Source organism: Coenobita brevimanus, chromosome 84 (genome assembly GCF_032717465.1).
Source record: "Coenobita brevimanus isolate Jiangsu-jjx chromosome 84, ASM3271746v2, whole genome shotgun sequence".
Lineage (NCBI taxonomy): Eukaryota > Metazoa > Arthropoda > Malacostraca > Decapoda > Coenobitidae > Coenobita > Coenobita brevimanus.
The window spans coordinates 1,614,706-1,639,860 of NC_137037.1; the positions used below are offsets into that span (position 1 = coordinate 1,614,706).

Sequence of the window (25,155 nt, forward strand, 5' to 3'; positions counted from 1 at the left end):
GAGGCGAAGAGTGAGCCTAGCAAAGACAGGAGAGGAGAAAGAGGGAGAGAAGGAGAGGATGAGATGGAGGAAGAAGAGCAGTAGAGGAGAGAAGAAGGAGGGAGAGGGGGAAAAAAGGAAAGAAGGAGGGAGAGAAGTGGATAAATGAAAGTGGAAGGGAAGGAACGAAGAGGAGAGGAGAGGAGAGGAGGAGAAAGAGAGAAGGAAGGAGAGCCGGAGACAAGAGGAGAAATGAAGGAGGGAAAGAGAGAGGAGTAGAACCTCTTGAGCCTACTTGAACCTCCTGAACCCACTTGAACCTCCTGTGCCCACTTGAACCTCCTGAACCCACTTGAACCTCCTGATCCCACTTGAACCTCCTGAACCCACTTGAACTTCCTGAACCCACTTGAACTTCCTGAACCCACTTGAACCTCCTTAACCCACTTGAACCTCCTGAACCCATTTGAACCTCCTGAACCCACTTAAACCTCCTGAACCCACTTGAACCTCCTAAACCCACTTGAAACCCTTGAACCCACCTGAGCCTCTTGAACCCACTTGAACCTCCTGAACCCACTTGAACCTCCTGAACCCATTTGAACCTCCTGAACCCACTTGAACCTCCTGAACCCATTTGAACCTCCTGAACCCATTTGAACCTCCTGAACCCACTTGAACCTCCTGAACCCACTTGCTCCTGAACCCACATGAACCTCCTGAACCCACTTGAACCTCCTGAGCCCACTTGAACCTCCTGAGCCCACTTGAACCTCCTGAACCCACTTGAACCCCTTGAACCCATTTGAACCTCCTGAACCCACCTGAACCTCATGTAGTAAGACTTGAGCCTGTCGGTGTTGATCTTGTAGGGGTCCCGGGGCATGTTTGAGGCCAGCTGCATCCACGGGTGTCGCAGCGCCTCCTTCACGTTCAATCGGTGGTCAGGCTGAGGGGCAGATGGAGTGCGAAGATGAGCAGGTGGAAAAGAAGGAAAAATGGAAGGAAAAGAGAGGGAAGGGAGAGAAAAATGGAAGGAGGGAGAGAAGGAGGGACTGAAGAGAGAGAGAGAGAGAGAGAGAGAGAGAGAGAGAGAGAGAGAGAGGCCGGGGGAGATGAAGTCAAATGAAGAGGAGGTAGAAAAGAAGGAAAAATGGAAGGAAGAAGGGAAAGGAGGGATAATGGAAGGATGGAGAGGGAAGGGGAGATGGAAGGGAGAGATAATGGAAGGATGGAGAGGGAAGGAGGGATGGAAGGGAGGGAAAAATGGAAGGAGAGGAGAGGGAAAAATGAATGGAAGGGAGAGGGAAGGTGAAGTGGAAGGGAGAGGGAAGGTGGGGTGGAAGGGAGAGGGAAGGTGGGGTGGAAGGGAGAGGGAAGGTGGGGTGGAAGGGAGAGGGAAGGTGGGGTGGAAGGGAGAGGGAAGGTGGGGTGGAAGGGAGAGGGAAGGTGGGGTGGAAGGGAGAGGGAAGGTGGGGTGGAAGGGAGAGGGAAGGAGGGATGGAAAGGAGAGATAATGGAAGGATGGAGAGGGAAGAAGGGAAGGAAGGAAGGAAAAGTGGAAGAAAGGATGGAAGGGAAGGAAAAATGGAAGGAGGGATGGAAGGGAGGGAAAAATGAAAGGAAGGGAGAGGGAAGGAGGGATGGAAGGGAGAGAGAAAGGGGGAGTTAAGATGAAGGAGAGAGCTGGTGTCGCTTCGCCTTCACCTGAGGGAACTGGCTCACTCTCACCACCTGAATACCAAGTCATGAGTTTGCGAAATTCGATGTGAGTCTCCTTGGTTACTAGTGAAATCAAGGCCACAGGCTGACTACACCTGGCCATCAACTGAACTGAAAGGGGGCTAGGGATCTTTGACAGGTGAAACACAATATGGATGAGAGAATTTTTGGTCCCCTTGCTGTGGTGTGGTGTGGTGTGGTGTGGTGTGGTGTGGTGTGGTGTGGTGGGGGAAGGTGATTTAGTGTGGGGTGGTGTGGTGTTGTTTGGTGTGGTGTGTGTGTAGGGGGTGATTTTGTTTGGTGTGGTGTGGGAGGATGATTCTGTGTGGTGTGGGAGGGTGGTATGGTGTGGTGTGACAGGATGGTGTGGTGTGGTGTGGTGTGACTGGGTGGTATGGTGTGGTGTGGGAATGAGCTTTTGTGTGATGCGATGTGAGAGGGACGATGGTATGATGTGGTGTGCTGTGAGAGGTGGGGTGGTATGGTGTGGTGTGGTATGAGAGGGCTGGAGGGAGTGTTGTGTGGTGTGGTGTGGTATGAGAGGGCTGGAGGGAGTGTTGTGTGGTGTGGTGTGGTATGAGAGGGCTGTAGGGAGTGTTGTGTGGTGTGGTGTGGTGTGGTGTGGTGTGGCTCCGCAAAAGTCGCTAAAGTCTCAGGAAGTTAAGCACCTCGCATCGTAAAATCGTTCGTGAGAGACAGACAGACAGGGCCGGTCCTAGATCCGTCCCCTCATCTAATAAAGGCTCGCATTTTCTTCATTTAAGGAGAACCATTACTAAAATATTTCCGTATCTGGCACGTAACACTTTCTCAGTTGATATTTATTCAGTGTCAAAAAAAAAAAGTGATGGTAAGAGCTGCAATCCACTCTCAGTTGAATGTGAACCCGGTAGACTGCAGGATGAAGATTCCCTCCTCCTGCAGTCCACTATATACCTTTTGGGGGATAGGTGGGGGAATGAAGGACGTTTGTATAGCCCAGCAAGAGGGCAGCTTGATTATACCAGTGCCACTACCTGAAGGCGCCCCTCCCCTGCACGTTGTCCAAGCAATCTAAAGCTGCTGTAAACAAGGTAAGCAAGCACACACCTCCGCCAGAGAAACAACGGCCCTTTCCATGTTTTTCACGACCTTGACCTTCACCTGTTGACCTTTCTTGCCCTTAATTTAATCCCTTGTCGAGAGGGTCATCAGTTTTATTCCAAATTTTGTGTAATTCAGTTCCAAAAAAATTTCCATAATTCTCCTAACAAACAAACGGGCAGATAGACAGACAGGCAGACAGACAGACAGACAAAGAGACACAAACCGAGGCCAAAACATAACCTCCTTGATGGGTTAATAACATAAAACAGGGTACTAAAGAATAATATTGAAAATAAATCGCTTAAGAAGAGGAATTAAGGAAGATTCGTAGCCTCACTAGAACGAGGGTCTAAGCAGAAGGCAGAGATTAAAGCCTAGCAACTGCGCGATGTCATTAAGGCAAGTAATAATTTTTTTTCTTCTAAGTCACAATCATACCTTGAAACTCTACTCGCAAAAGTTGTTGTCAAATTGGTGAGAAGGTGGGGGGGGGAGGAAATATGGATATGGATGGAAGGAAGGATGGAGGGGGGGGAGGAAGAATGGAGGGAGAGGGAAGGAGGGAAGGAGGGATGGAGGGGGAGGGAAGGAGGAATTGAGGGGAGGAAAAGAGGGATGAAGGAGAGAGAGGAGGCAGAGGGGAGGGGAAGGATGGGAAGAAGAAAAAGGATGGAAAGGTACTGAAGGAGAAACTGATAGGAAGAGAGGAGGGATGGATGGAGAGAAACGGAAGGATGGAGCGGTACAGGAGGAGGGACGGAAAAGGAGGGAAGGAGGGAGTTATGGGGAGAGAAGGAGGGATGGAGGGAAATGAGAAGAAGGGATGGATCGGTGAAGGAAGGAGGGGTGGAAGGGAGAGAAGGGGAGAGGGGGTAAGATGAGGGAGAGAAAAATATGAAAAAAGGTGTGAATGAAAGGCAGTGTGAGAGAGAGAGAGAGAGAGAGAGAGAGAGAGTGGGAGAATAACGTGATGCTCAGTGTGTATTTGTTTGTGTGTGTTTTTTTTGTGGTGTGTGTGTGTGTGTGTGTGTGTGTGTCAATAGGGAGTGAGGTATGGGAACCTAAACGCACACATCAGTCCTATAATTACACGGCTAATGATGAGTAAACAGAGAAGGTAGGTAGGCCCCATTTTTATTAATTATTTATTTTTAGCTCTCGATGCCAGGGATATGATGTTTTGAGAGAGTGAGAGAGAGAGAGAGAGAGAGAGTGAGAGAGAGAGAGAGAGAGAGAGAGAGAGAGAGAGAGAGAGAGAGAGATTAATTTCAATAACACTTCCTGCTGTTCCTGTCACTCCAAACGACATCCCATCAACCAAATTGCAAAAAATGATGGATTTAAGAGAGAGAGAGAGAGAGAGAGAGAGTTCCGGGAATACCGTGTCAAATTCCATGTTATATTCACTACAACCAAACAGCAGAAATGAACGTAACCTATCCACCTATCTGTAGTCAGACGAATTCATCACGTAAAGGGTGGCCAGAAACAAATCGCCTCCGTGTCGCCTTGTCCTCTGCCATTTCGCCGCCCTTCCCCCAGCTCACCCCCCCCTCTCTCATATACCACTCCATGCCTACCTATATCCAATTTTGCTTTCTGATTTTACTGATTTATATCCTGAAATCTGACACACTATTCCCAAAACTCTCTCTCTCTCTCTCTCTCTCTCTCTCTCTCTCTCTCTCTCTCTCTCTCTCTCTCTCTCTCTCTCTCTCTCTCACTGTACCCAGCAAATTATTTTTTCAATGCCATTTTTTTCAATTCGACTCACAGGCAGAGCTCTGAATAAATCGGCAGTGAATGTGTATTAAGTAGGTGTTTACACTGCTTGGTAAAATAAAGAAATATAAATAAAATAAAACCTGCCCTACAACAGCAATTTGAAGCCAAGTTAGAGTGAACGGAGTATAGGAGGATGACCCACCTTGAAGACGAGGAGCTTGGCGATAAAGTCCTTGGCCTCGTCCGAGATGAACCTGAAAGCCTCCATGTCAAAGTCCATCTCGGCCTTCTTCACCCTCGTCAGTGTCTCGCGGTCGTTCTCGCCTCTGAAGGGAGTTACGTAGGGTTACACAGAGTTACATAGAGTTACATAGATTTGCAGAGAGTTTCATAGAGTTACACAGAGTTACATAGGGTTACAAAGGGTTACGCAGAGTTACATAGAGTTAGATAGAGTTACAAAGGGTTACGCAGAGTTACAAAGGGTTACGCAGAGTTACACAGAGGTACACAGGTACATAAAGTTACACAGAGATACACAGTCACACAGAGTCACACAGAGTTACATAGAGTTACACAGAGTTACACAGAGTTACATAGAGTTACATAGGGTTACACAGAATTACGTAGAGTTACATAGAGTTACACAGAGTTACATAGAGTTACACAGAGTTACATAGAGTTACACAGAGTTACATAGAGTTACACAGAGTTACATAGAGTTACACAGAGTTACACAGAGTTACACAGAGTTATACAGAGTTACATAGAGTTACACAGAGTTACATAGAGTTACACAGAGTTTCGGACCACACACACCTTTCAGTCCTTGATTGGTGGCCTGACTGAAAATTATTGTCTAATTATTGAATTATTATTATTATTATTATTATCATTATTATTATTATTATTATTATTATTACTATTATTATTATTATTATTATTATTATTATTATTAATTAGTGGTAGTAGTGGTAGTTGCGGTGGTGGTAGTAGTAGTAGTAGTAGTAGTAGGAGTAGTAGTAGTAGCAGTAGAAATAGTAGTAGCACTAGTAGTAGCAGTAGTAGTAGTAGCAGTAGTAGTAGTAGCAGTAGTAGTAGTAGTAGTAGTAGTAGTAGTAGCTGCAACCCCAGGCTCATCTGAGCGTGAACCCAGTGGACTGCAGGCCGATACGTCCCCTCTTCTGCAGCCCACCATTCTAATTTCAGGGGGATAGGAAGAGAGTTGAAGGAAGTGTGCATAACTGGGCAGCTCCACCACCCAGTTCTCTCAGTGCCACCACCTGAAGGCGCCCCTCTCCGGCACCATAGTTGAGGAAGTAAAGGAGTTGTTATGAAGTCCTTATCCACGTCAGCTTAGAAGGATTGTTGCATCTTTTCTAATCAGTTTTATTTCCTTATTACAACTTATCTTTATTAAAACACCTTTTTTTATATACCGACGTAGATTGCAGAACTAGAATCTATCAGTCTATCTTTCTATTGCCTGACGCTTTCATCCCATACGAGGCGGCCACAAACAAATCGCCTCCACGTCGCCCTGTCCCCCGCCATTTCACCGCCCTGCTTCCAGTTCACACACCCCTCTCTCATATACCTCTCCACTCCATCCTTCCAACTCATCCTTGGCCTCCCCCTCTCTCACTCCCCCTCCACCTCACTCACATTCACTCTCCTCGTCAGTATCTCACTCTCCATCTAGAATACATGAATTATTTTTTTTTTAAATCGACGTAGACTGCAGATAAAGAATACATGTACTTAAATATAGTACATAAAATATAGATATATATATTATATATATATATATATATATATATATATATATATATATATATATATATATATATATATATATATGTAATATATATATATATATATATATATATATATATATATATATATATATATGTAATATATATATATATATATATATATATATATATATATATATATATATATATATATATATATATATATATATGTAAGAAGAAGGCGCTGAGAATCCTGTTATTGACAAGAGAGACCCCCATGCTGGAGAGGGACGCCTTCACGTGGTGGCACCGATAGAACCTGGCGGACCTACTGCCTGGTTATACAAACGTCCCTCAGTTCCCTCCCTACCCCCCGAAAGGAGGATGGTGGACTGCAGGGAAAGGGCAACCTCGGCCTGCAGTCTCCGGGGTTCACCTTTCAGATTACTGTGAGGTCAAAACAATAACAACGTTTCCTGTGCGTTCTCTCTCTCTCACCTTTATGCATCATTAAATTATACTATATATCTATTTTTATCCATCTCTATTTGTATATCTCTGTCTATCTATTTATCTATATCTATCCATCTATCCCATCTAAAATCATCTCGATCTATCTACCAATCTATATGCTGTATATATAGGTATGTATTTATCCATAGGCATCAGTAACCCCAACGTGTACCTCTCTTTTATTCAGCCATGTTTCCAGTTTTTCGTCCAAGCATTCAGAGTGTTGAAGAGAAATTCACGTGTAACAGTTTTTCCAGCGGAATTCTTTTATATCCGACTCCATTACGGCTCAGGTCAGTCTGCCATGGTGTTGAAAAATATCGCCTCTAAGCCAGCACAGGAGCCCATGCAATCAGTCATCAGTGAAAAACGCTCCTCACAATCCTAGTAATAGCTGAAACCCTTGGCTCAAATGAACGTGAACCCAGTGAACTGCAGGCTGGATGTGCTCCCTTGCCGTTCACCATCTTTTATTCCAGGGATAAAACAGGTTCCTCACAATCCTAGTAATAGTTGCAACCTCAGGCTCAACTCAACGTGAACCCGGTGAACTGCAGGCTGGAGGTGCTCTCTTGCCGTTCACCATCTCCCCGTCAAGAGATGGAGAGGGAGTTGAGGGACGTTTGTATAACCAGGCAAAGGAGCCGACCGCTTGTATCAGTGCCACCGCGAGAAGGCGTCCCTCTCAAACACCGTCAAAACCACGTATACAGTACAGTTTGCGGGCTCCTGGCCTTTGGTTCCTTCTTTCTTGCATAAAAAAAATAAAAAAATAAATAAAGAAAGAAAATAAATCAAGGAAGCTCTCTCTACTTGCACGTATTCATTATCTACATTCACTAAAGCAATAAGAAAACATTTAATTTCACTTTACCTTACAAAGAGAAATTTTACCACCAGTATATATCTATCTTCACCAAACTACATGCACAGTACACACTACACTTCCTATTCAAAATTTACCAAAATGGCGTCAATTCACCTAGCCTCGGAGTCCCCAGGGGGGGGGACCATAAATGCCCCCGCCATCTGCCCCTCTCCCGGTGACGACTCGAGGTGCCTGGAACCACTGTCTGACTCTCTTCTTCTTCATTTCTGCAACATTCGCTGCCTTTCATCTAACTTTCGCTCTGTTGAGCACCACCTCTCCTCCTCTAAACCTCACCTTCTTTTTCTAACGGAGACTCAGCTGTCTGAGGCAACTGACAGCAAACCCTTTTCTGTATCCTCCTACTTTCTCTATACTCATTTCAAAGCCAAAGGTGGCTGTTGTGTATACATACGCAACGACTTATCTTGCTCTCGTGTTCCTGAACTTGATTCTTCTGAATTCTCCACTCTCTGGCTTCGGCTTTCCTGTCATTCTCTGACTAAATATATCTGTGCTGTTTACTTATCCCCTAATTCTACTGACTATCAAAAATTCTTCGACTATCTTACTTCTACGATGGAACACATTCTGTCCATTTCTCCTTTCTCTGAAATCTCCATTCTTGGAGATTTCAATGTTCACCACCACCTTTGGCTCTCCTCTCCTTTCACGGATCCACCTGGTGAACAAGCCTACATCTTTTCTATCCTTAATGACCTAGAGCAGCTTGTACAGCACCCTACCCGTATCCCTGACCGCCTTGGAGAGAGCTCCAACATACTTGACCTCTTCCTCACAACTAATCCTTCTGCTTACTCTGTTAATCTTTTCTCTCCGTTGGGCTCCTCCGATCACAACCTTATTACCTTAACCTGTCCTATCGCTCCAGTACGGCCTGCGGACCCTCCAGGGAAACGTCGTCTCTGGCATTTTGGAGCTGCGGACTGGGAGGCCCTCAGGCAGTACTTCTTTGATTTTCCCTGGAATGATTATTGCTTCCATGGCCGTGAGCCATCTGAGTGTGCCTTGCGCATTACGGAGGTTATTCTCTCGGGCATGGAAGCATACATTCCTTTCTCATATCCTTTGACTAACGCAAGAAAGCCTTGGTTTAATCACGCTTGTTCTAATGCTGTCCGCAACAAGGAGAAGGCCTACAAAAGGTACCGGAGCCAACCCACCCCTGAATCACATAATCTTTACGTTTCTGCCCGGAATCGTGCTAAGTCTGTTCTTCGCTCTACTAAAAATAATTTCATCCATACTAAATGCTCTCAACTCTCCAACTCGAATTCTTCCCGCTCCTTCTGGCACCTTGCCAAAAATCTTTCTAACAACTTTACCTCATCATCCTTCCCTCCTCTTTTCTACTCTGATGGTTCTGTAGCTATTTCTTCTACTGATAAAGCAGATCTCTTCGCACAGACTTTCTCCTCCAATTCCACCTTAGACGATTCCGGTGCTGTTCCTCCATCACTTCCCCCTCTGACTTCCTCATGGCTGACATTAAAATTTCTTCAGTTGATGTATTTTCTGCCATTACTGGCCTCAGTACTAACAAGGCATATGGGCCTGATGGGGTCCCTCCTGTTGTTCTCAAAAACTGTGCTTCTGTGCTTACACCCTGCCTAGGCAAACTATTTCGCCTTTGTCTGTCAACTTGTACCTTTCCTTCTTGCTGGAAGTTTGCTCTCATTCAGCCAGTCCGAAAGAAGGGTGACCACTCCCAACCCTCCAACTATCGTCCAATTGCTTTAACGTCCTGTATTTCAAAAGTTTTCGAGTCAATTCTTAATAAAAAAATTTTAAGGCATCTTTCCTATCACAACCTTCTTTCCGATCGTCAGTATGGGTTCCGTCAGGGACGCTCCACTGGCGATCTTCTCACCTACCTTTCAGACTCCTGGTCATCCTCCTTTCGGGACTTTGGCGAAAGCTTTGCCATTGCACTTGACATCTCAAAGGCTTTCGATCGAGTCTGGCATAAATCTTTAATTTCCAAACTGCCCTCCTACGGTTTCTATCCTTCTATCTGTACCTTCATCGCTAGCTTCCTTTCTGGTCGTTCTATAGCTGCTGTCGTAGACGGCCATCGTTCTTCTCCTAGATCTATCAACAGTGGTGTTCCTCAGGGCTCTGTCCTATCACCAACTCTCTTCCTTTTATTCATCAATGATCTTCTAAGCTGTACATCTAACCCTATCCACTCATACGCTGATGACTCCACCCTTCACCTTTCCATTCGGTTCCCGCAACGCCCATCTCAACAGTTACTTCAAGAAACAAGGGATGAGGCTATGGCACACCTAATGTCTGACTTGGCTCATATCTCTGACTGGGGTAAAAATAATATGGTTGTCTTTAATGCTTCTAAGACTCAGTTCTTACACCTATCAACCCGACAAAATCTTCCACAGGTATACCCACTAATGTTTAATAATATTCAGATTAATCCTGCATCATCCTTGAACATGCTTGGGGTTTCATTTACTCGGGACTTATCTTGGAAAGATCATATTACATCTCTTGTAAAATCTGCTTCCAAGAGATTGGGTGTGCTAAGCCGACTCCGCTCTTTCTTTACCCCTGCACAATTGTTGACTCTATACAGGGGTTTTATCCGCCCCTGTGTGGAGTACAACTCTCATGTGTGGGGAGGCTCCCCACATACAGCTCTTCTCAATAGGGTGGAGTCAAAGGCTTTTCGTCTCATTAACTCTCCTCCTCTTACTGACTCCCTTCAACCTCTGTCTCTTCGCCGCACTGTTGCATCTTTATCTCTTTTCTATCGCTACTTTAATTGTCACTGCTCCTCTGAACTGTCTGCTTGCATTCCTCCACCTCTACGACGGGCGCGTAGCACCCGTCTGACAGCAAACTCTCATCCCTTTTCTGTCCAACTCTCTAATGCAAGAGTTAACCGTTACTCCCAGTCTTTCATTCATGCAACAGGTCAGCTCTGGAACTGTCTCCCTCTGTCTGTATTTCCTCCTGCCTATGATCTCCAGTCTTTCAAACGCAGTGTGTCCAGGCATCTCAAAATGATCGGATCTTGAATTTGGCTCTCTATTGTATTTTGTTTTTCTCTTGGAGGGAACTGTTACTGCGGGCTCATGGCCTTTGGTTCCTTCTTCCTCGCATAAAAAAAAAAAAAAAAAAATATGACAAGATCTTCAGTTATATTTGCTTTACTACTACTACTACTACTACTACTACTACTACTACTACTTCTACTACTGCTACTACTACACTAAGATATTCAGTTCAATTCACCTAACACAGAAATTGTATCACTCCCAGCACACAGGAAGGGCAGGGTACAGCAGGGGTCAGAAGTGGTGTCTCAGGAGTCCGTAGTAATGAAGGTGCGTCACTCCCACCATCACGGACTCTCTGACACAACTTTTGACCCGAGCCGTACCTGATAGTAATATGCAGGTGATAAGCTAGACAGTATTTATAACTATTTATATAAGTTACTACTACTACTACTACAACTACAACTACTACTACAACAACTACCACTACTACTACAACTACAACAACTACAACTACAACTACAACTACTACTACTACTACTACTGCTACTACTACTACTACTACTGCTACTCCTTCACCCAGCCTCTATCCACTAACCTGAAGGGCGAGGTACCCGACAGAAGGATGTATGTAATAATGCCCAGGGCCCACATGTCTGCAGCATACGTCACGCCCTCTCCGTTGGCCACTTCAGGTGCCACGAACTCCGGCATACCTGAAGAAGGGGGGAAAGGCAGGTGCATTCCCAGTCCTACAGGAAGCTCCCTAACACCTCTTCCTGAGCGATTTATTATTATTATTATTTTTTTTTTTTGGATACGGCTGGTTAATATCCTTCGGTGCGTTAGCTATATTGGAAGGATTTATTTAACAGAGAGGAGGAGAGTAATGTGTAATCAGCATAATAAATCGTTTAGGAAAAGGTGTTAGGGAGCTTTCTCAACGTAAGAGAATATTGCCTTCAATCCTACAGGAGGCGCCGTAACGCCTTTTCCTAAGCGATTTATTTTGCTTATTAAACGTGAAGTCTCCTCTGTGCTGCTTATATCGTTTTTTTTTTTTTTTTTTTTTAATCGACGTTCTATAAGTGACATAAGAGGGTACTGAGGGTTAAGGTGCAAAATAAATCGCTGAGTGAAAGTTACTACGAAGAATTAATGGTACAAAGAACCCAACAGAACCCCAAATAAACACAACAGAACCCCCAACAGAACCCCCAAAGAACCCAACAGAACCCCCAAAAGAACCCAGCAGAACCCCAAAAAGAACCCAACAGAACCCCAAAAAGATCCCAACAGAACCCCAAAAGAACCCAACAGAACCCCAAAAGAACCCAACAGAACCCCCAAAAGAACCCAGCAGAACCCCAAAAAGAACCCAACAGAACCCCAAAAAGAACCCAACAGGAACCCAAAAAGAACCCAACAGAAACCCTAAAGAACCCAACAGAAACCCAAAAGAACCCAACAGAAACCCAAAAGAACCCAACAGAAACCCAAAAAGAACCCAAAGAACCCCAAAAGAACCAACAGAACCCCAAAAGAACCAAGCAGAACCCTCAAAGAACCCCAACAGAACCTCAAAAGAACCCAAGAAAACCCCAAAGAGCCAAAAAGAACCCAACAGAACCCGAAAAGAGCTCAACAATACCCCAAAGGCCCAACAGAACCCAACAGAACCCCAACGGAAGCCAACAGAACCCCAAAAGAACCAACAGGACCCCAAAAGAACCCAACAGAACCCCAAAAGAACACAACAGAATTCCAGAAAAACAGAACCCAAGAGATTCGAACAGAACCCCAAAAGAACACAACAGAACCCCAAAAGAACACAACAGAACCCCAAAAGAACACAACAGAACCCCGAAAGAGGATGTAAACAGAGCGTACCGTATTCAAGGGGCAGGATGTTGTTGATGCGGATGTGCCTGGCCAGAGAGAGGTCACCTATCTTGACCTCTAGGCCATTGGGTCGCACCAAGAGGACATCGCCAATCTGAAGGAAGAGACTGGAGATTAGACGTGGGGCTGGATTAGGTGTGGTTGTGGTTGTGGATTAGTTGTGGCTGTGGTTGTGGATTAGGTGTGGGTGTAGATATGATGTGGGGCTGGATCAGATGATGTGGATTAATTGGGGTTGTGGATTAGACGAGGGTGTGGATTAGGTGTGGATGTGGATTAGGTGTGGTTCTGGATTAGGTGTCTGGATTAGGTGTGGTTGTGAATTAGGTGTGGTTGTGGTTGTGGTGTGGTTGTGGATTAGGTGTGGTTGTGGTTGTGGTGTGGTTGTGGATTAGGTGTAGGGCTGGATTAGATGATGTGGATTAATTGGGGTTGTGGATTAGACAAAGACAACACTGAGGCTCTATAACCTATCCATAGCTCTTCTTCGTGACTAGCATTATATTCTAATGTTAATCAATTGTTACAACTCAGCATTCTAGATGGAATGATGGCAATTTTAAGTAAAGCAGTAGTAGTAGTAGCAGTACTAGTAGTAGTAGTAGTAGTAGTAGTAGCAGCAGCAGCAGAAAGTAGTAGTAGTAGTAGTAGTAATGGTAGTGATAGTAGTGTAGTAGTAGTAGTAGTAGTAGTAGTGATAGTAGTGTAGTAGTAGTAGTAGTAGTAGTAGTAGTAGTAGTAGTGGTAGCAGTAGTAGTAGTAGTGGCAGTAGTAGTAGTGGCATCAGGCTCATCTAAATGTGAACCCATTGGTCTGCAGGCTGAAGTTACCCTTTCTCTTCAATCCACCATCATCCTTTTGGGGGATAGGAAGGGAGTTGCAGGACGTTTGTATAACCGGGCAGTGGAGACGCCTGGTTATATCAATGCCACCACGTGAAGGCGTCCCTCTCCGACACTAGGCCAGGTTAGAATAATGGGGTACAGTGCTGGAGAGGGACGCCTTCACTTGGTGGCACCGATGTGGCTGGGTGATGGAGCTGCCTGGTTATACAAACGTCTTTCAGTTCCCTGCCAATCCCGTGAAAGGAGGATGGTGGACTGCGGGAGAAGGGTAACTTAAGCCTGAAGTCCACTATTCACTACAGGTACTACTACTTCTACTACTACTACTACTACTACTACTTCTGTTACTACTGCTACTACTACTACTACTACTTCTGTTACTACTACTACTACTACTACTACTACTACTACTACTATTTGTTACAACTCGACATTCAAGTTCGAGTAAAAAGGGTATAACGACTCTCTCTCTCTCTCTCTCTCTCTCTCTCTCTCTCTCTCTCTCCTTCACTTACATTGAGGCCGAGGTGGGCGATGCAACGGTCATGCATGTGCTCGAGGCCGAGGAGGAGCTGCCTGATATAGAGACACACCTCGTACTCCGTCAAGTAGGACTTCTGGGTCAACACCGAGAGCAATTCACCGCCTCCACACCTGACCACCTCACCGTCAAGGAAAACAGGGGTGGAAATGGGGTTGGAATAGGGTTGAAAGATCAGTTCGTCCGATTATGAAGGTTCTATGGGTTGAAAGATTCGTTCGTTCGATTGTTAAGGTTCGATGGGTTCAAAGATTCGTTCACTCGATTATTAAGGTTCGATGGGTTCAAAGATTCGTTCGTTCGATTATTAAGGTTCGATGGGGTCAAAGATTCGTTCGTTCGATTATAAAGGTTCGATGGGTTGATTCGTTGGTTCGATTATTTAAGTTCGAACACTCTTGCATGCGTTAGTCTTGGTCACCTTATGTCGGCTCTCTATGCTGCTCGATCTCTAGCAGCCTCTCGATACAGTCCCACACTCTATGACCACGAACCAGGTCTTTTTCGGTCTGCCTCTCGCAAATCTACCCTCTACGTTCACATCTCTCACCCTGCTCACCCAGTTATCATCCTCCATCCTCTCCACAAGGCGAAAGCATCTCAGTCTACCCCTTCTCAACACAACACTGATGAAACACTGGAAGAAGAGTTGGAAGCTGAAATGAACTGGAAAGGGTGTTGGAAGTTGGTGGCAAAGGATTGGAAGTTGGTGGAAAAGGATTGGAAGTTGGTGGGAAAGGATTGGAAGTTGGTGGAAAATGTTGGTAGTTGGTGGAAGAGGGTTGGAAATTGTGGAAAAAAGTTGGAAGTTGATGCGAAAGGTTAGAAGTTGGTTGGAAAAGGGCTGGAAGCTGGTGGAAAAGGGCTGGAAATTGGTGGAAAATTTTGGAAATTGGTGGAGAAGGTTGGAAATTGTTGGACACGGGCTGGAAGTTGGTGGAAAAGGTTGGAAATTGGTGGGAAAAAGTTGAGAGTTGGTGGAAAAGATTGGAAATTGGTGGGAAAAAGTTGAGAGTTGGTGGAAAAGGTTGGAAATTTGTTGCAAATGGGTTGGAAGTTGGTGGCAGTTTCTTAGGCTTCTCGAAAAGGAAATGAATTGAAAAGTGACAGACAGACGGACGAACAGACACGCTTTCTTCACGAGATAATCCATTCGTGTTAAGAAAGAGATTTATTTGTGTTCAGTTTTTCAGGTCTTCGTCTCTTATCTCTCACCTTGTAATTGCTTCAGTAACCATCTCTCCCTCCCTCCCTCTCTCTCTCTCTCTCTCTCTCTCTCTCTCTCTCTCTCTCTCTCTCTCTCTCTCTCTCTCTCGTGTCATTATCGATCCCTTTTCTTGTATTTGCATTCGTTTCAATACCCACCACTTCCCCCACTCTGTCTGTCTGTCTGTCTGTCTGTCTGTCTCTCTCTCTCTCTCTCTCTCTCTCTCTCTCTCTCTCTCTCTCTCTCTCTCAACCTCGCCTCACTTACCTCTGTTCCACACTTTGTCACCCCACACAATCATTTCCCCTAACTTCCTTTTATCCCTTCCACCCTCCTCCTTTGATCTCCCTCTCTTCCTCTATTCCATCTACTTTCCCTCCCTCCCTCCTTCCCTCCCTTCCTCCTCTTCTGGCTCTAATTTCTCCATCCTTCTATTTGTTTATTTGCCTCTTTCTGTTTGCCTGCCAGTCAGTCTCTGTCTCTATCTTTGTCTGTCTGTCTGTCTGTCTCTCTCTCTCTCTCTCTCTCTCTCTCTCTCTCTCACACACACACACACACACACACACACACACACACACACACACACACACACGCACTTCAACACTCACATCAGGCCTCTCACACATACTTCTCCGCTACTCGTCTCCTCCCACTCTTCAATTTCCACCATCACTTGAACTCTGTCGATTATGTTGATCTTACAGTGCTGGTACTCGACTACACTTCCTTCATTTTAACTTGGCGAGGATTTTCATGGCTTAACGCGAAGTTGTGGAGAAAATCGCAAATTCTGATGGTAAATTCTGATGCATGTGGTGATAGCAAAACAAGCCTCATCTTTTTCTCTTCTCTGATCACGTCTGCTATTTACATTTTTTCTTGTAAATGAGCAGCTGTTGTATACTAGCGATTGCCTGCTAGTTTCGCCCACACATTGCTAGTCCCTTCACTCCGATGACGCCTTGCTGCTGTTACTAGGAATTATTCAGATTAAGAATTTTTCATCCACTCACTTGATGTAGTGCTGCCTACTTCTTCCTTAGCCTTTATCATTCTTTTCCTGTGCCTGCCCTCCTCTCTTCCTATTTCTCCCATCTTTCCTGTCACTTCTTACTGCTTTTCTTTCCTTTCCAGGTGGCTTTACATTGAGTGACAAGCCAAATGGTTTCCTGTAAGCCAAGAAACCATTTACAACGCTGGGTGGTAACCATATAACCAAACCATACGTGTTCCCTACGTGTCAACAAGTGGGTTGGTGGAGAGTTAGTGCCCCTTCCCGTAAAACAAATAACTCAAAGTCAAATGGCCACCCCTTACGGGATTATGGCGTCTGGCAATAGATAGATAGAAGAATTTTTCACCGCGGGACTTAAATATAATATTGTTTTACCCCTTAACTACAAGAGGGTTTTTGACGACAACATAATCGTCTGGAGGCTCTTCTTCTTGTAGACCAACCCGGGTATGTCTGGCCGAGCATACTCATCAACCACATGCAAGCAACCGCCACTACAGAGCTGTCTCGTGCAGTGAACCGATGATCCCTTGCGGTTGACAACGCCTCGCTACAGCCAGGCGCAGGGAAAAGTGTAGAGGTTTGGTTTTTGGGTGGATGCCGCACATGTGTTGCTCCACCCAGTTAGCAGGGGCACCATACCAGGCTCCACATCACCCTGATCTAGTTGTATGGTTACCACCCAGCGTTTTTAATGGTTTCCTGGGCTATAGGAAATCATTAGGCTTGTCACTCAGTGTAGAATCGCCTGAAGTGGAAAGAAGAGTAATTAAAACGGACAGGAAGATAAAGAGGAAGAAATAGGAAGACAGGAAGGCAGACACAGAGAGAGAAAACTATATGTGAAGGAAGAAGCAGGCAGCACTACATCAGGTGAGTGGATGATGATCGCCCCCTACCAAGAATAAACCAATACTGTCCTCGAAGGGAAGGGGTAAATGATACATAAGGTGAGTGATACGCAGGTCATTGGAACCCTATAGAGAGACCTCGATACAATCTTCCCCTATTCACTCTAACACCCTGATTATAGACACCGAAATTAACTATATTCACCTCGATATTCAGATATTCACCTTGATATTCACCTCGATATTCACCTTGATATTCACTTTGACCTTCACCTCGATATTCACCTTAATTCACCTCGATATTCACCTTGACCTTCACCACTATATTCACCTTAATTCACCTCAATATTCACCTAGAAATTCACCTTGACCTTCACCACTATATTCACCTTAATTCACTTCAATATTCACTTAGATATTCACCTTGACCTTCACCACTATATTCACCTTAATTCACCTCAATATTCACCTCGATATTCACCTGGATATTCACCACTATATTCACCTGGACATTCACCTCGATATTCAACTTAATTCACCTCGATATTCACCTTGATATTCACTTCATTATTCACCTTAATTCACCTCGATATTCACTTTGACATTCACCTCGATAATCAACTTAATTCACCTCGACGTTCACCTTAATTCACCTCAATATTCACCTTGATATTCGCCACTATATTTACTTGGATATTCACCACTATACTCACCTGGATATTCACCTTGATATGCACTTCGATATTCACCTTAATTCACCTCGATATTCACCTCGATATTCACCTTAATTCACCACGATATTCAACTTAATTCACCTCAATATTCACCTTAATATTCACCACTATATTCACCTGGATATTCACCACTATATTCACCCGGATATTCACCTCGATATTCACCTCGATATTCACCTTAATTCACCACGATATTCACCTCGATAGTCACCTTGATATTCACCCCGATATTCACCTTCACTACAGTCTGAGCTAATTCAATGACCAGTGTTATAATCTGCATCATATCAACCCAGCGACTTATCCTCTGTTTAATAATACAAGGATACACCATACTTTACGCAACCCTACTTATCTATCTATCTATCTATCTATCTGTCTATAGCCCGACGCCCTAATCTCGCAAAGGGTGGCCGCAGACAAAACGCCTCTAAGTCGCTCTGTCACCCACCATTTGACTGTCCTCCCCTCCAACTCACTCTCCCTCCCTCATATACCTCTCCACTCCATCCCTCCATCTCATCCTTGGCCTCCTTCTCTCTCTCCCCCCCTCCACCTCACTCACATACACTCTCCTCGTCAGTCTCTCACTCTCCATCCTCTCCACATGGCCAAACGACCTCGGTGTATTTCTCCTAATTCTCTCAGTCACATCCACATCCACCCCACAACGTTCCTTGACTTCTTCATTCGTCAACCTGTCCCTCCAATTTACCTCTCCTCTAAATCTTATAATTACTGACAGTTCTCAGACTAAAGTCCTCTATAATTGCTGACCTACTCCTCCTCCTTTCCCTCCCTTGCTTCTCACCTATATGTTATAATTCTCTCTCTCTCTCTCTCTCTCTCCCATCTGTGTTTGCCAATTTACCTCTCCTCTAAATCTTATAATTACTGACAGTTCTCAGACTAAAGTCCTCTATAATTGCTGACCTACCTCCTCCTCCTTTCCCTCCCTTGCTTCTCACCTATATGTTATAATCCACTCTCTCTCTCTCTCTCTCTCTCTCTCTCTCTCTCTCTCTCCCTCTCTCTCTCTCTCTCATTACACTGTGACCATACCACAATCTCCACAATCTTATAATAGGAAATTTACCACTGCCTGTTTCTTGTTAAGAAACAATGTGTATATAATCATACTATATTCGTGTAACTTTATATCTGTGATTATTAATCTATTTATATGTTTATTACAATGGTTCAACCCATCAAGGCAATCCACCCGACGTATGTGTTACTAGGGGGTGCGCCATTTGTGTAATTTTTATTATGTAAACCTTACACAATAAAATTTGTAAATCAACCACGTCACTCCACATCCTAATTAAGTATCTATATTACCCCCATCCAATCCATCATTGCATCCAAGACTATCTATCTATCTATCTATTGCCAGACGCCTTAATCCCATACGGGGTGGCCACAAACAAATCGCCCCCACGTCGCCCTGTCCCCCGCCATTTCACTGCCCTGCTCCCAATTCACACCCCCCTCTCTCATATACCTCTCCACTCCATCCCTGCATCTCATCCTTGGCCTTCCCCTGCATCTCTCCCCTTCCACCTCACTCACATACACTCTCCTCGTCAGTCTCTCACTCTCCATCCTCTCCACATCCAAGACAACTTAATTAAAACCCAAAATAAATCGACTTTCCATGACACTCTATAGAAAAATACAATCCTGTAAAGACCCCAAAGACCCCAGGATAAAGACCACAAAGACCCATGATAAAGACCCCAAATGACCCCATGATAAAGACCCCAAATGACCCCCACAATAAAGACCCCATGATACCATAAAGACCACTAAGACCCATGATAAAGACCACAAATGTCGCCCAAGACAAAGACCCCATGATAAAGACTTCGATTGACCCCCATGACAAAGACCCCATGATACCAAAAAGACCACAAAGACCCATGATAAAGACTCCAAATGACCCCCATCATAAAGACCCCATGATACCCCAAAGACCACAAAGACCCATGATAAAGACCCCAAATGACCCCCATGATAAAGACCACAAAGACCCCATGATGAAGACCCCATGATAAAGACCCCAAGTGACCCCCATGATAAAGACCCCATGATACCCCAAAGACCACAAAGACCCATGACAAAGACCCCATGATAAAGACCGCAAAGACTCCAGTACCCCACGCTTCTGTGATAGAAAGAAAAGGATACAGTTCCGTGACAAGGACCATATTCTTGGGGCTCTCGTAGGCGTCATAGAGTCTGATGATGTGTTTACAGGTGTTTAGGTGGTTCATCATATCGAATTCATTGTGCATCCAGTCCTTGAATTGATCCTTCCCCCACATGCTCTTGGCCGCGAAGTTACGACCTGAAGGGAGATACAGGGTGTTAAGTGGAGGGAGAGGTGATGACAGGATGAGGGAGATGAGAGAGCGAGGTGACAGACAGACATGATGAAAGGGGTGAGAGAGGGGTGTCAGAGAAGGGGATGCGTGCGTGGGAAGGTAATAACATGATGCCTGATAGGTAAACAGATACAGAGAGAGAGAGAGAGAGAGAGAGAGAGAGGAAAGGGTGTGTCAGATAAATGAAAAGAGCGGAGAGATCAGAGGGCGAAGTAAAGAGAAGGAAGAGGAGGAGGAGGAGGAGGAGGAGAGAAAATAACAGGGAGAGGAAGGAGAGAAAATGAAATAACAAGGAAAGAGAAAGTGAGGAGTAAAGAACTGAAAGAAATAATTACCAGGCAAGCAAAATGACATATAAAAAAGGGAAAGACGAAAAAATGAAAAAAAAAAAAAATGATTGTGTTTAGGATTAAGTAAAGATTCAGAATTTCTTATGTCCACATCTAATCTTTTTTCTCTACTATCTTTTTTTATACAAGAAAGAAGGAACCAAAGGCCAGGAGCCTACAGGATTGTTCCCTCCATGAAAAAAACAAAAACATGATAAAAAGAGAGCCAATTCCTTTCCTGTCAGACGGACTCGATTATATTTTAGTTGTACGTGATACCGAATGTGTCTGATCCTTACTCACCAGCCTCACATGTCACCACTTCGGCGCTAACACCCACCGTCCATATTGAAGACATGCTAGGGCTGTCTCACGCAGGGCTGGTGTTGCTGGTATGAACGGAGGTGTATTTATGACATGCCGGTGGGTGTTGTGGTATATCAACATAGTCTAGTTTAGGGAAAGTCAATCCCTCTCTCTCTACCTGACTATAAATTCTGCCTTTGATCTAACGTCTACTCCATTCATTTTAACTTGGCCCAGATTTTCTTCCTTTTGCTGCTTATTTCACGTTGCTCAGTGGCAGAAAAAATTACTATGGCTCTACATCCTTTCCACAGCACTTCTTCGTGACTAGCACCATATTCCAGTGCTTACCTCTTGTTACAGCTTAGGATTCAAGGTGGAAGGATGGCAATTTTAGGCCAAGTTAAAGTGAACGGGATAGAGTTTTGCATCTACGCACTTGTATTAGGTTGAGTGTTGTGGTTATTCATGCCTATCCCTCCTCTACCATCTACTTCTACCCTTGTGAGATTCAGTTCACCCCTATCCTTCCTCTACCATCTACTTCTACCCTCTACCCACCCGTGTGATGCTCAATTCACCCCTATCCCTCCTCTACCATCTACATCTACCCGTGTGAGGTTCAATTCGCCCCTATTCCTTCCCTACCATCTACTTCTACTCGTGTCAGGTTCAATTCATCCCTATCCCTCCTCTATCATCTACTTCTACCCTCTACCCACCCGTGTGATGTTGAGTGCATGGTTATTCATGCCTATCCCTCCTCTACCATCTACTTCTACCCGTGTCAGGTTCAATTCGCCCCTATTCCTTCCCTACCATCTACTTCTACCCGTGTCAGGTTCAGTTCATCCCTATCCCTCCTCTACCACCTACTTCTACCCTCTACCCACCGGTGTGATGCTCGGCGCAGTGGTAGATGACTCCCTGTGTGCCGCGTCCTATCTCGTCGCCGATATCGTAGTGGTCTTCTAAGGCGCCACGTCGGTAGTTGAGTTCTACCTTCCGTCCCATACCTGGCCCAGTCCAGTAGAAGCCTGTGTCGTCCTCCTCCACGTGGACCATGCACTGCAGGGAGAGGTGGAGAGATGAGGTGGAGAGGTGGAGAGATGAGAAGGTGGAGAGGTGGAGAGGTGGAGAGATGAGATGGTGGAGAGGTGGAGAGGTGAGAAGGTGGAGAGATGAGAAGGTGGAGAGATGGAGAGGTGGAGAGATGGAGAGAGGTGGAGAGAGGAGAAGGTGGAGAGATGAGAAGGTGGAGAAATGGGAAGGTGGAGAGATGGAGAGATGGAGAGATGGAGGGGTGGTGAGATGGAGAGGTGGAGAGATGAGAAGGTGGAGAGATGGAGAAGGGTGGAGAGATGAGAAGGTGGAGAGATGAGGAGAGATGGAGAGGGGTGGAGGTATAAGAGATTTGGGGAGATCACAGGGAGAGAGGTGGACAGAAGAGGGAGGTGTATTGAATTCTTTATCGTCCTCCCCCTCATGAACTGGAGGGAGAGATAAGGTGGAGAGATGGAGAGAGGTGAAGGTAAGTGGTGGAGGAGTGAGAGAAACTGGGAGGTGGAGACACAAAAGGTGGAATGTGAAGTGGAAGAGTAAAGAGTAGGTTTCAAAGCTGTCCCTCTCCACATGACATGGTGTGGAAGTGAAGCAGTGAGAGGAGGAGAGAAGTGGAGAGAAGTGAGGAGGAATGGTGGAGAGATGGAGAGAGAAGTGGAGAGATGAGAGGAAAGGTGAGACACGAGATAGGGGAGGGGAGAGAAGTGGATAATTGAAAGAAAAAAAAAGACAGAAAATGAGAGAGCAATCGTGAAAGACTAAAAGAAATGAGAGAGAGAGAGAGAGAGAGAGAGAGAGAGAGAGAGAGAGAGAGAGAGAGAGAGAGAGAGAGAGAGAGAAAGAGAGAGAGAGAGAGAGAGAGAGAGAGAGAGAGAGAGAGAGAGAGAGAGAGAGAGAGAGAGAGAGAGAGAGAGAGAGAAAGAGAGAGAATGATGATGACAGTGATGATGACGATGGTGTGAGTAAAGTGACTAGGTAGGTAGGTAGGTAGGTAGTGTGTGTGTGTGTGTGTGTGTGTGTGTGTGTGTGTGAGAGAGAGAGAGAGAGAGAGAGAGAGAGGCCCAGTCTAGTAATATCCTGTGCAGTCCTCCTCGTTAACTATGTACTGGGGAGGGAAATGGGGAGATGAGGGATTAGGTGGAGATTATCTGGGGGAGAGAGATAAGAGATGAGGAGGAATGAGGAGTGAGAGAAGGAGAGAGAGGTGGAGAGAGAGAGAGAGAGGTGGAGGAATTAGAGAGAGGGAGAGATAAAAGGTAGAGATAGAGAGTGAAAAAGAGGACAGGTGAGAAAGTAGGAAAAGGAACACTGTCTCTTAGGTGCTTGGGAGGAAGAGAGAGAGAGAGAGAGAGAGAGAGAGAGAGAGAGAGAGAGAGAGATGTGGAGAGAAATGGGGGGGGTAGGAGGAGGGGTTGGGGAGGAGAGGTAACAGATAATAATGGAGAGAGAGAGAGAGAGATGGAGAGATGTGGAGAGAAATTGGGGGGTAGGAGGAGGAGTTGGGGAGGAGAGGTAACAGACAATAATGGAGGGAGAGAGAGAGAGAGAGAGAGAGAGAGAGAGAGAGAGAGATGTGGAGAGAAATGGGGGGGGTAGGAGGAGGGGTTGGGGAGGAGAGGTAACAGATAATAGTGGAGAGAGAGAGAGAGAGAGAATGAGGACAGATAAGGGAAGGAAGAAGCGATGATAAGATCCGTATTATCATTGGGTATGGAAGCTCCCTAACAACTCTTCCTTAGCGATTTATTTTTTGAGACGGCTGGTTAGTATCAAACTGTATGTTATTTAGGCTGAGTATGGTTTGAATTATATAGATGACAGAGAAGAGGAGAGTAAGGAGTGATAAGGAAAATGAATCGCTTAGGAAGAGGTGTTAGGGAGAACCGACGAAAATACTGGGCTAAGGAAGGTAAAATAGATGCAGGATGTGGGCCAGGAGCCAGGAGGGAGGCAGGAAGGATGGCGTGGGACGGGATGGCTTTAGATGTGAAAAGTTGAGGGAAAACTTGAGGCGTAGAGAGTTTTTAGAAGGGTGACCCTGGCCCCACTGGGAGGCGGGAGGAGAGAGGGGAAGACGAGGAGGAGGAGGACGAGGACGAGGAGATGAGATAAGAGAGGAAAACGGTGGAGAGATGAGGAAAAAGGTGGAGAGATGATATATGAGGAAATGAAAGCGAAAAATGTAATAGCATAAATAAGAAGCGGTGCCACGGCACAGCAAACCCGTCCCCGGCAGTCATTTTAGTGCTGACGTATAAACACAACAGGATATCTAGTCAAAGATGTCACATATCAAATTTGGAGTAAATAGGGTGAAAATTGACGATTTTATGCCCATTTGAAATTTTAGGTCCAACCCACCTGACACTGACCCCCCTGCCTCTAACTGGGGGGTGACCCCCCTGATGTAATGAGGCATGTTATAGGACCCACCTGACACTGACCCCCCTACCGCTAACTGGGGGGTGACGCCCCTGATGTAATGAGGCATGTTATAGGATGCAGATTTGAATGATGCACCTTTAGGTTTGGGTTTCATGTCGATATAACAATCTGAAAGGAGTTATGGCGAAAAAACGGTTCTTACCCGTCCCTTTTTTTTTTTTATACATTTTTTGTCCCTACAGCCTGGGCCTTGGCCCAGTTTGGCCCCAGATTTAATCAGGTGATCAGAAGGTCATAGCCCATCATCCCTGTAATTTTGCTCAAAATCGCACAAGTAGTTTTCGCGTAAAATCGTTAACAGACAGACAGGCAGACAAACAACCAGAAAGACAGACCGCGTGAAAACAATACCCGTCCCCGCCGTGGGTAATAACAGCGTGAGAATAGGTGGCCAAAGGTGGGAGTAGAATAATTAATCCATTCACCTCGAGGACGTCATTTATATGTTATTCTCGCTGTCTCCTGTCCATGAAATTCAACTTAAGGGGGATTTTCCATCTTTCTTTCTTTCTTTCCTTCTTTCTTTCTTCCATTCTTTTTTTTTACTTGAGGGGTCAGCTCCTTCTACCCCTTCTAATGTTCCTTTTGTGCGTTATTTATGCAGAATAAGTGATATCGGAAAGTACATACTGTATATAACACAGAGGAGGACAGCGAGATTCAATAAGCAAAATAAATCGCTTAGGAATAGGTGTTAGGGAGCTTTTGTAGTGGTGGTGTGTAAAGGGGTAATTGAAGCGAAGTGTTGGTATACGCTTTTTACACTAACTTGGCCTAAAATTGCCATCTCTCCATCTTGAATGCCGAGTTGAAACAATAGATTAGCACTAGAATGTGATGCTA

General features: G+C 45.1%; 1 protein-coding gene across 5 annotated transcripts in view; it reads right to left on the minus strand.

Moving 5' to 3' along the window:
- Nucleotides 1-25,155, minus strand: part of Obsc (Obscurin) — a 543,345-nt gene that overhangs the window by 50,073 nt on the left and 468,117 nt on the right. For all 5 annotated transcript variants that reach the window (XM_080280411.1, XM_080280415.1, XM_080280412.1 and 2 more), the window contains 7 exons: nucleotides 21,699-21,873; nucleotides 19,974-20,133; nucleotides 13,951-14,089; nucleotides 12,579-12,684; nucleotides 11,287-11,404; nucleotides 4,715-4,838; nucleotides 804-928 (listed from right to left, as the gene is read on the minus strand). In XM_080280411.1, the coding sequence (XP_080136537.1) occupies nucleotides 804-928; nucleotides 4,715-4,838; nucleotides 11,287-11,404; nucleotides 12,579-12,684; nucleotides 13,951-14,089; nucleotides 19,974-20,133; nucleotides 21,699-21,873 (947 nt within the window). The remainder of the gene's footprint in view (nucleotides 1-803; nucleotides 929-4,714; nucleotides 4,839-11,286; nucleotides 11,405-12,578; nucleotides 12,685-13,950; nucleotides 14,090-19,973; nucleotides 20,134-21,698; nucleotides 21,874-25,155) is intronic.